Genomic DNA, 12596 nt, shown 5'->3' with positions numbered 1-12596 from the left:
CCACAAATACTTAACACATGAAGGCTTGTAGTTGAAGTAAGTTTCATCTTTATAGGTGAAGACTGAATAGATTACATGTGGGATTTACAATGAAAGATAATTTGGAGCTAATATAGTGTGATGATATTGAAAGCATCAGAAGCTTGGAAAACCAGGAGAGATGGAGAAATAACTTAGAGTAAAAAGACAAATGGAAAGGAAATTTCTATGCATTGAAGATGGGAGCTGATTCATCTCTAAGACATGGATAAATATTTATTTTTTCACTGTATAAGCTAGTTTACCTGCTAAGTTTCCATGCTATCTTTAGGTGGAGTTGTGAGTCTTCTTGACAGGAGTGACTACAGTTGTGCCCTCTGTGTTAAACGTGACAATCAATGAACTGCTCTAAGACTAACTTGTACAAATTGAACTTGTGCTCTGCATTAATCCAGAAAGCCCCTGTCTTTTGATATTCACATTCATTCTTAAGTCTCATTTAATGCAAACACAAAACTGCATAATTAATGGAAAGCTGTACCCCTCTAGAGTGTAACTGAATGCATGTGTGGTTGATAATATAGCTTCTTCTTGGCCTGTTCCTACATCAACATTTCAAAATATTTTCTTCTGTGTTGTGAAGTCTTTTGGGGCAGTTCAACCAACCTTTGGCAAGGGCAGCAAGTATGACAGTGTAAAAACTGTGCTGTAAAAATAGTTCAGGTATATTTATTAATGAAGTAAAATACTCCTTTTTGCAGTGTTTCATGGCATGGCTATGGCACCTAATTGACAGACTGCAGAACATTTAGTATGTGCAAGGGTTTTTTATTATGGCTTTGAGCATATCTTGGTAGTAAGGAAACTTCCTGAGGAATGAACCTGTGAAATTTCATTTATTTCCTGTGTCCATCAGACAGTATTTCTGATAACTAAATATTATTATGTATGTTTCTCCTTAGGTATTTTAAATAGAGGTCTGTTAGCTGCTGAAAGTACCTTTAATTATCTGAGGAAAAGATGTTGGATTAAAGACCAGTAGCCTGCAACTGCAAAGTGCAGGAAGCTGTTACAGAAGTAGCAGGGAAGTCATTATTATTTTTTCAGTTAAAATGGAAGCAACCTTCCATATACGGCAGTTCTGTGTGGAAATGAAATTATTCATTCAGCTTCTGACTTTGATCTAGTAAAAAATGATCAATTTTTTATAACTTTGATAATGTCAGGTCTTCTTTTCCTTGGGCTGATCTGTCTGTCAAGCAGCTAGCATCCATAAGTAAAACATTAAAATTATCTTTATAGGTTTGTATCTATTCGCAGTCAGTCACTTTGTTTTGTTCTTTTGGATTTAATTTGGGGAGCAACATCGTGATGAATTTGAAGATGCAATGTTTAGTAAGCATTTAAATAGATGTAAACTACAGCAAAGGACTTCTGTTTTCAGAAAACACTGAAAACACTCCTTACTTGTTCCAAAGCTTCTTGTTTGAAAGGACCTGGGTTTTTTTTTGGTTGAGATGACCAAGAGATACCTATTCAATTCAGTGGTGTTTCCCAAAGTAAAGGCCAGCTGCCTATGCTCAAGGCAGTGAAAGCAGAAGGAAACAAAAAATTCAGAGAAAGAAGTGATATGGTTAAAATGATGGGCCATGAGGTTAAGCTTTGCAGCAGGTATGACACAGGGCAAGGCAATTAGGTCCAAAGAAAAGATTAATACTACCCACTGTTCCTTGGTGCTTTCCTGGAAATGTTACAATGGAGTGATATAAACTTCAACTCTTTAGTGTAGCCTGAAGTTAGGAGTTGATGAGAGGTATTGGAACCATTCACTGTCCGGCTCCCTGGGATGTGTCTGTAAGATCAGGAAGGGACCCTTCACAGGCATTGTTTCCTAGTTCTCCAGAAAGCAAATTCCAGCACAGTCTGCTTCGTTTGGCTGCCACAGTCACGCATGAAATCACAAGCAGTTGGCATGAAAAATGTAGTTACTTCTTGATTTAGGCATTTACATTTACTTACCTTGAAAGCAGTGGCTTGCATAAATGCTTGCAAAGCAATGCTTGTTTGCAAAGTGTGTGCCTCTGCCAGAGCACATGCACTTACGGCTCCTTACAAAAGTGCCCACAGTTCCTACAGCACTGCAGATTGAAAGCATGACATGAACCTCAATTATTTGTTTGTTAAACCTGTGGCATGGAAGCGCACTAGCCCTTTCTTTCTTTTTTCCCCCCACATCCTGTAAAGAATGTTTCCAGGCCATAGTGTCCCAATCCTGCTGTCATTGAAATCCTTACCAAATCTTCTGTGGAAATCTTTGACAGCAAGACTGGTTGCTGTTATGTAATATTGGACCCTTGATGGCCTGAATTACATATATAGCAAACAACTACAGGTTCTTTGCTTAGTTTTGAATTTCATAGAATAGGAATTTGAACATAGTGATAGGCTGTTATTCGGACTGCAGCATCCTTAATCCTCTTTTTTTCACATTTCAAAACTCTGCCTCGGGCTTTCTTGCAAGAGTAACAGTTGTGCTTGTGATTATTTATGTTCACTGAATGAGACATCTTAGGTTTATTTATATCGGTGACAGGAGCTTTGGTGATCCTGTATTGCCACACTAAAAGCAGGATCATATATTTTTCTAGTTTGAAACAGAACTAATTAGGGGAAAATGAGGAGTCAACCCTTTTTCTAGTTGCTTTTTTTCCAGTAGATGCAGTGTATGAGCTGAACTAAAAATAAATGTCTCTTTGAGTTCATTAGAAATGAGATTTTGAGATTACTACATCTTTAAATGTAACTGTCGCACCCCATGTAGACTGTTCCTGTTTGGAGAGGAGAACTTCATAGTCTATATGGCCATATTTGAGACACATTTGACTATACAGTTCCATTTCACAGCCTGCTTACTTACTTGGAAAAATATCTCCTAAAAAACATTTGCAAAACAAAATGTCAAAGAAAACATGACTTAGAGTCAACTATCTTCATTATAGACTGGCATAATTTAAAAAACAATTTGCCCTCGATTTTACTGTGCTGTGAAAACAAAATGTCGGCTTATTTTGCATGCTTAAATATAATTTGCTGTAGCCTAGCATATAGATCACCTTGGCAGGCAAGCTGTTTGGGCTTGTAGTGCCTTTTACCATTGATGAGCCCATGACAAAACATACTTTTGCAGACGTATTTAGTTATAAAAATAATCAGGATAAGTCACAAATCCCCATCACAACCTTTTTCCCCCCTTAATCTTAAAGCTTGTTTTTTCAAAATGTTCAAAAATAACAGTGTATAGAAAAAGCATCTGCCAAAGCTAGCATATGTTTAAAAAGGTATTGTCTGTCCAAGTTCAACTACTGAGTTCAAAATGATAGAGGATATAGATTTTATTTTCTGGAAGTACATTTTCCTTTGAGGAACATTTTCTTTTTAGGCTGTTGCAAGATTGAGTTGATTATTACATGGACCTTGTGGGCTTTTTTTTCCTGATCTCTGCTGCAAAAACTATTAAGAAGAGATTTTTGCATCATATATACACATATATATGTGATGTTAGAATTGTGGTTTGCATTTCTCTGAAATGAAAAAATAGGTGTTAATAAGAGATAAGCAACTTTTTTTAATTTAACAAATAGATATGGGTTTTTTCTGCCTTTTTTTTTTTTTTTTGGAAGGGCTCATTTTAAATTTTTGAACACTAACTTGCTGTTTCTTCCTTGTTAAGGCCAATGGAACTTAACAGGATTCAGCCTTATTCAGAATCAGAACCTGAAGGAATGCTCACTTCATAGAAATTCAATGAAATGAGCATAGGGCTGTTTGTGTAACTGAAAAGGGTACTTTGGGGTTGGAAATCAGAGCTTCAATAGGCTTGGACTGCAACAAGCCCCAGAGCCCATGTGTGGTCTTTCCATTTGAGAGGCCACATACTGGACTGCACAGACAAGCTCCTCCCAGAACACCTGCATGTCCAACATTAGCAAAGTATTTAAAGCTTCCAAGATCAGGTGTTCTTCCTGTAAGTGAATAATATTAAGAGTGTGTTGCTTAGGTGGTGTCATAGAAAGTAGCAATTCTGAAGCTGCGCACTGTGACTAGGGTCTGCATTAAGCCCCTTCAGCGCTTACTAAATGCCTTACTCTTATCACAGAGTGATACTGGATTGACTGTCTCTAGTGGACTCAGAGAGTCTTAAAATGCTTTCTACATTCCAGATTCGATTACTCCTTGTTTCCAAGCACAAACCGTCTGCTTTGTTACACTGGCGTTTTTCTGCGTGTTTAATCACATTTTAGATGCAGCATAAGTTGTGTTTGGGTCCAGTTCTGAGTGGTGCTGTCTCTCACCAACTTCGTTTTCCGGAGCAGACATTATGGCACATCTGACTCACGGGCGTCAGACCCATCTGAAGTGGATAGTGGTACACACAAATGACAGCTGTTAGCGTCAGATGTGCACACACCACATTTAATGTAATATCCTCATCAAATGTAAAACACTTGATATTTTGATGGTACTGAAATCAACAACGTCAGAAAAAATAGAAATCTCTCCAGTAATTGCCTTTGTTGTTGTTTGCAGAATACAGATTTTAGTGCTCCTATCTTCATCTTCCAGCGTTTAGCTTTACTTCAATGGAACCACCCCTGTCTGTGGCACAAATAGGCCCAAATAAAGTGAGGCACATAGTAACTTGGAGTCTGAAATGTTGAAACATTTCTGGAGCTAATCCAGGAATGCTGATGCATTGTACCAATTGCATCTATTTATTATCCTAGTTCATACACAACTTTGAAAAAAATCAATGAATTGTTACTATCCACAAAAAACATTTCATTAGCATTTGATACAGTAAACACATTCTTCATGAACTAAGTTTTGCTCAGTGGTTAGTCTCATAAGGTTATAAATGATGATACATAGTGGCTGGAGGAAAGCTCACATAGAAACCTAAGCAGTACAGAAGATACAGCCCTGTACCTCTAAAAGAAAGAGGCATTAATGCTTGAAAAGGCACTTATTTCATGAGTTAGTTTCTTGAGTACTGTTAACTGAAAAAGATGGGTAAAGGAGGCAGGAGGCTGCAGTAGGTGATGCTTACACAGGGCACATTAATCAGCTAGGAGCCAGATTATCCACAGACTGTTTTTCATCCTGAAAAAGTAAGATCACAGGAGTTATTTCTGATCTTCATCCTGGGGCATCAGATAATTAAAGAGGCTTGAATCTTCTGTGGAGACCTGTTCCTCAGGGGTTTTGTGTAGACCTGAGTGAGAGTTCAAGCAAATGTTAACCACTGCTGCTATTCAAAATCTTCTCTGTATTTTTCCTATTTACACCTTCTTTCCTCATCTATTTTCCTATTTAGGCTTACCATGTCTTATTTTTGGTCTGCTGTACACCTTATAATATCACTAATTGAATTTTGTAAGTAAATGAATTAAAATAATAGAATGTATAAATGTGCCCTTAAACAAAAATTAATGTGAATGGGAAAAGGCAAGGTTTTTTTAAAAAAGCAAAATTGGAATTAATTATTATAATCATTCAATAAATAAAATTGAATGTGAATGGAAGAAAGACATTTAAAAATAGGAAATATAAATTTGATATTGTATTCTATCATCACCAAACAAATAATCCCATCACATGTATCCATATACAATAGTTGCAGAGTGTTTCTTGTAGATGTATACCTTTGATTGCATATCCCCTCCTCACATGCATCTTCCAAAATTCATTTATCTGTTACTGCACAGAAGACTGTACAGGGGACAAGTACAGGTTCATCTGCCCAAGTTTAATATGCTTGCATTCTTACACCAATAACCTATCTCAAAATAAATGAAGCTGAGAGTCTGGATACTAGCACTACACATATATTGTATTCTTGCATCAGAAAATTTAGTTGTAGTAGTTTTTATCTCTGACATACTGCAAATATGGCAGGTTAAATAAGTACGGTGTCTCTAGTCATTATTGGTACATAATAAATACACGTGGAAGTGAATGTTGGGTTGTACTGCTAGACCTTACCTGTATGACAACTCTTGTGGGGTTTTTTTCCTTTCTTTTTGCTAGGTTTCACCGAAGCTAATACCAATGAGGCAGATTTAACTGCGAATTACAGATTGGGCTTAATTTTCAAGAAGGCATGTTTCCAAATGGAAGAAATAGATTACTGTCTTGCAATGTTACTTTTTTTTTTCCATTTTCTTTCTTTTTTTTTTTTTTTAAGGGCTCTCTAAGTATTTTCCAGATAGTTAAACTTAGACTGTAACTATAAGCCTAATTGTATTCTGCTTTCATAACATTACCAACATTAATGGAATGGTGAATATATTCTCTAAGTTTTGAATCATGTTATAGTAAGATGTTAATGATCATTGTAAAAAAGAAAAAAATGCCTTGTAGTGTCTCTGCCAAATACTAGGGGTTTTTTACACAGAATTAGAAAAAAATCATGCAAAACTTGCCTCTGTGTTTGCTGATATCTTTTGCTCTGGAACTATAGCACTTATCATGTCCATTCTCCTGTAAAGGTGTGGGTCTTTTCTGGAGTGATCTGTAACAAATATATGTATCTGTAGAGAGATACTGGGACTATGGATGTTCCTTTTCCTGAACCTTTTCATCAGTCTGTAACAAAATTGTTTAAACCAGTGGAAATAATTGGGACCTAAATATATCTGCTATTTCCACAGTGTGTGTCTGTTGGTATTGAGAGGCATACACCTCCCAAAGTCCAGCTGTGACCCTTCATATTTAAGTCAAACAAACTAGAATAGGGCTAGTGTGAAGGAGGAATATGAAAAAGTGTCCATCCTCATGCAGACAACTGGTAGCTGCACAATTCCCCACATGAACTGCTCTTATTCTCCAGATATAATGCTTCTCCTCAGCTCCCAGTCAAAGGCAAATGAGAATCGTTTCAGGAGTCAGGTCTGTCCTTCCAGTGTCTCATATCGAAACAGGGGAAGAGAAGGTTGTGGACACTTTGAAGAGCCTTCTGACGGGAATACAGATGTTAAGAGTAAAAGCAATATGCACCACTTGTCAGTCAAGGCACGAGCAAAATCTAAAGACTTTGGAACCCAATTTCATCATAACTTGAGAGTCTCCAAATGAAAAGACATTATTTCAGAGTAATTTTGATGAAGGCCTTATTTTCCTGTTAATTACAAAATAATTTTTATATTTTGTTACTTCTGCAAACAGATAATATGACAGCTTTGGATCTCACATACCAAATCAGTACAATATATCTTTATTATACAGAGCATGAATTGACTGGAAATCAACATTTACTAAAATACAATATTCTCTCCAATATAATGGTTTCTGTAATTTCTGTCATTTATATAAATAGGAACATGTAAAACACTTCAGTTAAAATGTAAAAGCACAAGAAGAAGTTTGCATAATGCTTATCATACATGTAATAAGCATGTTTAGCACATGGCATAGAAAGGCATTCTAATACTGAGTAAGGAATTCACCATAGTCAATGTGTGTTGTGGAAGGAATGTAACACATTTCTCAGGCAACCAGACAGAAACATTGTGCAATACTTATCTCTTGTACTAGCCTTTGTACAGCCTTTTTCCATTCTAAAATATGAAATGCTTCTCTTTCATGGAAACAGCTACAAAATTTTTCTCAATCCACATATTGGTTTTACAGCAGTAAAACTGCTTTCATTGGAAGTATTATATTGTACAGTTCCACTTACCCTAAACAGTTCTTTGATAATCTCTTGTCAATACCATAACAAGATATCCTTCATCCCAAAAAGAACTAAACAAAATTCCTTTGTAAACACCGTTATGCCAGTACAAAAGTATTCCCATAATACTAAACTTCGACTTGAACTCGTGGCTGCTAGTGGGTGGTAGGTCATTGTGTAGCCTGAGTCTATAGCCAAGACCTGATGCTGAGCCTGTGGGAAAGGAATGTCTTGTACAAAGATCAGTGCTAATTTCATGATTAATATATCAAGTGATTTGGATGATAGGTAATTTTCATCAAAGACTTGAAATTACATTTATCGTAGTGCTCCAGGATATCTTAACACAGCGTGTTAATTTTGACATATTTTCTCAATTTAGGCTATATATATGTATTCCCTGTGTTACTCATTCATTGCACACATGTTAAGTTTAGCCATTTTTTTCCTGTGGAGGTAGATTCAAGTTGTGCTCACAGAGGTTTTAAAGATTAAAAATCTGTATATAATTAAACCTGACTATTTTAGCTCACTGTAAAGAGTTCCACTTTTGAATAGAGCAGCCCAGAGGCCTCTTTCCTAATCAATGAAGACACTTTAGTGACAATTCTGACCCTTGTTATACACAGCAAAATGTGCCTGTCTTTACCTTCTGAAGAGCTACTCTGAGGGAATGGGTGTAGTCCCTGAAAGCATTTTGTTCATCTTCACTCAGAGCTCTTGTATAGATTACCCAAAATGGGCGATGGTTTTAGGGGAGAATAAAAAAAACTATTGTACAGGGGAAGGCAGTTACTGTTAAACTTATCCAGAGGAAAATAATGCCACAAAACCAAAAAGACCAAAGAACACAAACATTTAAATAGACAGGCAAGTCTTAAAGAAATCTATAAATGAAAATGTTGATCTATTGCAGTTACCTATGCTACATTAGCTGTAGGACTGATTAGTTAATTACGGTGAACATTTGCACATCTATGAAGTCCAGAAGTGTCTAAGGGCAGGATCAGATGTACACTGCTTCTGCTGTAGAACTTCACTTTGCTGGTACACGCACAGAAGCCGTTGTTGTCAGTAATACAGAAAAAAGACTGATAATTTGTTGATGTCTAGGAGTTAGCACCTTGGTTTCCAAATCAAAGAATTAGGACCCAGGAACTCCTGACTTCCAGCTTTTACCTGACTGCCTTGTGGAATGACAGCTGTGTTCTCTGCCTTGTCTCCTGTTGCTGGAAAAGGGGATGTTTTTCTTCCTACCTCACAGGGATGTTGTGAGGAATAAGAAGCTAAAGTCTGTGGAAGAGGTTGTTTGTTACTCTTCAGCTTGGGGATCACACTTGATCAAGAGTGTGGAAGAGTACTTGAAGACTGTCATACGTGTTGTACGTTTGAGTTCTGTGTCTTACTTGTTTCACTGTTAATGCAAGAGAGCAAAAGTACATGGTGCTGAAAATTGGGGATAAAAGAACAGGCTCTGTCCATATACAGCAATGATGCTGTAGCAACAGGAGACAAGATTTGTGTGTCACATGTGAATTTTTATATCTTGAGGACAAAAGATTGTGGAAAAATACTGGTGTTTCTATGAAAATGTCAAAAGTCCACACAAGATAACTGCAACAAGCTTTGAATCCACTTTTTAAATTCATTTGTTAAGCAAAATAAAAATTAAAGCACTCCTAAGTATTTCCCTCTCTGTGGGCACAAGTGTGGTTCACAGGTAAGGTATACTTTGAGCAGTAGTTGCAATAGTCAGTATTGCAGGGATTAAGGTTTATTGGGACTGAAATAATTCCCTGCTTGACAGCACTTCACACACAAGGACAGTTGATACTCCTTGTCCTAGAGAAGATAATGATTCTACTATATTATCACATTGGACTTTGTTTTATCTTTTATTGATTTTTTTGTCCCTGAAAAAAGAAAAATAAAAAACATAGAAAACATAGCTGTGCTGTAAACTCTGCAAACTAAACATCAAATTCCTTCCTATGTATTTGCAAAACAATCAATAAAGTAAAGGTTTAAAATTGCAGGTTTTGTCTATTAATTTGTCTGTTACCATTTTTTGTGGTGTTCTGTTCTGCTTTTGGGAGAAGTAAAAGTTTGGCTTGTGTTCATACCAGCATGTCATACCTCAGCACATAGCAAAATGTCCAGGTCTTGTATGTATGTGGATGGGTTTGATAAACAGAAATAATGAAGCTCAAAAATCAGTTAATGGCTGGATTCTACATGTTTTCTCTTCTCACTGATGTCTCTGTTGGGTCAATCTCAAACATAATTATCACATTCATTTTCGAAATGAGTTGTTTTTCAATCAAGTTAAATAATGGACTGCATATGTAGTCCTTAGAGAAGAGATTTTTTACCTTTTGATTAAAACTGCTGTAGAACTGATCACATTTGAGATGTTAATCATTGATGTTAGCGTGTGGCTGCACTCTGAAAATTGTACTAGATGACACATGAAGACAAATTCCATTAACCACCTACTGAATGATAAAATAGATGATTGCAAAGGGATGAAAATGTCTGTGTCTAGTGGGGTCATCCTTCCATACCTGTCATAAGGTCATGCGTAAATGTGTCATAGATTCGTTTTCTCTTCAAAATCATCAGAAAGCAGGTTGATAAATGTGAAGAAAAATGTTTATAGAATCATTAAAAAAAAACCTGATGTTTTTCTCTGAAATGAAGCTCTTCAGTAATTTATATGTGTGGTCAAAATCCAACATCCCTGTGTAGGAGGCTACAAGGTAAGTGCCAAATCCTGGAGATAATATAGCAATCTTGCAGCTCTGAAATCCACTCATACAAATGCGGAAGGTTATGTTTTCCTTGACAAGAGGAGAAAGTTAGTTACAGGTATATCTTAGAAGTTTTGTGGTACCTTATATGTCTTCCATTTTACCTATTGTGCTGGTTTGGATTTGGGTAGAATTAATTTTTTTCACAGTAGCTGGTATGGGGCTGTGTTTTGCATTTGTGCTGAACACAGGGTTGGTAACTCAGGGATGTCTCTCTCATCCGGAGCAGTGCTTACTCAGGGCCAAGGCCTTTTCTGCTCTTCATCCCACCCCACCAGTGAGGAGGCTGGGGATCACAGGAATTGGGAGGGTACTCAGCAAGGAGATAATTTCTTTGCTGCACAGCAGTAGTCTTCTGAGAGCAGAACCCCTCTTCTGCACATAGCCATCTGCTTCTGGAGACCTGGGATCTTAACATACCCATTCCACGCTATGTTTGGCAGCTTTAAGTGAAAGAATTTCAGAGAACAACAGGATGGGGAAGGAATTCCTTTTCTGAATATAGTTACATAACATCAGGTGTTGAGGCTCCAGCAAAGGTAAAGGTACCTATTGTGTTTGTGTTATGAAAACTTGCTGTGTCTGGTTCACATGTTTATGTACACATTTAGAAGAAGTAAGGGCATGGGAGAAATCCTTGCCTTCAAGGTGATTGGGTTCTCTATGTGCCTCCCATGATACTTTCTATAGATTGTATTTTATTGGTGTAATGGCTTCCAGAAACAACCAGAACATGACTTATTTGTGGGAACAGTAGAGTCTAAAACTAGAATTTTTATTTCCATGTTCTTAAAACAGTTGTCCAGAGAAAAACTGTTTAATTTGTGTAAATCTTGGATAGATTATTAGACTGCAGCTGCTGTAGTGCTTTTGGGCATTGCCCCTGGGGCTATTGCACAGGTGAGAAATGCTGCCCTTGGTACAGTGCAGATCATCATGCTTCTCTCAAACCTGTACCTGTATGAGGTTCACAAGCCAGTGTCCACCCACCTGGCTGCTAAAGGGTCTCAACTTGTACTTAGGTTTGTGCTGTTTTCAACATAGAATTGGCACAGTCCCAGCTCATTTGAAAAACTGTGATGATGTTTCTTTTCCTGTATTAACTCAGCAGGGAGTTTTTGCAAAGGTTCAGCTCCTAACCCTGACCAGTAGGATTCAAAGTACATCTTTCTTATCCCAGGAAAACACCTAACCAGCCATGCTGCTGGGGGAGCTGGGTGAGGGAGCTGCTCCAGAGAACAATGTCTTCTTCAGCGGAAAGGATGACAAAAGCCACAAGGCTGTGAATGAAGTCAAGAAGGAGCAGGAAATGTTCATGTAGTGTGCATTTGCCCAGCAGTGGCAAGACTTGAACTGTCCTTCAGAGGATGGGTCTTCTCTTAATAACATGTGCTTTCAGTTGGGCAAGCAACTGACTTCCCCTCCTTTCTGTCTGTCCCATGTGTAGGCACCTACTGCAAGGTGTTCCAGGGCAAGCAACAAAACTGGGAAGTCTCTTAAAGAACTGGCAGGTCAAGCAATATACTGCCATGGCACCTCAGCACAGTACAGAGAGGGATCTTCCCTTTTAAGATTGGTTTGTCTTAATGAATCAAATTTGTTTGTAGATGCCCATGCTAATGACTTCTATTATTTGAATAAATTCCTAAATATTCCCTTTGGTTTTGTAGCTGGAAACTACATACTACACAGGTAGAAAAGGGAACTGAAAACTTCTCTAAATGCAGGGAAAACCTGTTTCAAGAAGAGGAAAAACTGCAGCCCGGAGGAGAATTGGTTTGCAGAAACTGAACAAAAACAAACTTATATGAAAAGCAAACACATGTTACCACTCAAAAAACAAAGACAAGCTACAGAAGCAACACATTCATTGCCACTTAAGAAAGTGTACATTAATGTAATACAAATTCAATCTCACCTGTTTAAGCAATGAGCGAATAAAGACTATTAATTGGATCTGATGCCTATATGCTGGAAAATCATGGTTCTCGTACCTGTTTAAAAATTTTGGCTGTATGAGCAATTAACACTATCACTCAGATTTGTCCAAAAAACAAGGCAAGCTATGTGATGCT

At 37.3% G+C, this 12596-nt stretch overlaps 1 protein-coding gene across 5 annotated transcripts in view; it reads left to right on the top strand.

Moving 5' to 3' along the window:
* OXCT1 (3-oxoacid CoA-transferase 1) overlaps window positions 1–12596 on the top strand; it is a 122381-nt gene that overhangs the window by 69369 nt on the left and 40416 nt on the right. The window contains exon 17 of one of the 5 annotated variants that reach the window (XM_030257583.4): window positions 6067–9746. The exons of 3 other annotated variants lie outside the window; for them this stretch is intronic. In XM_030257583.4, coding sequence (XP_030113443.4) covers window positions 6067–6102 — 36 coding nt within the window. In that variant the 3' untranslated portion in view covers window positions 6103–9746. Of the gene's footprint in view, window positions 1–55; window positions 1289–6066; window positions 9747–12596 lie in introns of those variants that run through there. One more of the 5 variants, XM_030257584.4, reaches the window with a different exon arrangement.

This window comes from Taeniopygia guttata, chromosome Z, assembly GCF_048771995.1.
Source record: "Taeniopygia guttata chromosome Z, bTaeGut7.mat, whole genome shotgun sequence".
Lineage (NCBI taxonomy): Eukaryota > Metazoa > Chordata > Aves > Passeriformes > Estrildidae > Taeniopygia > Taeniopygia guttata.
This window is presented reverse-complemented; position numbering and strand designations above follow the sequence as displayed.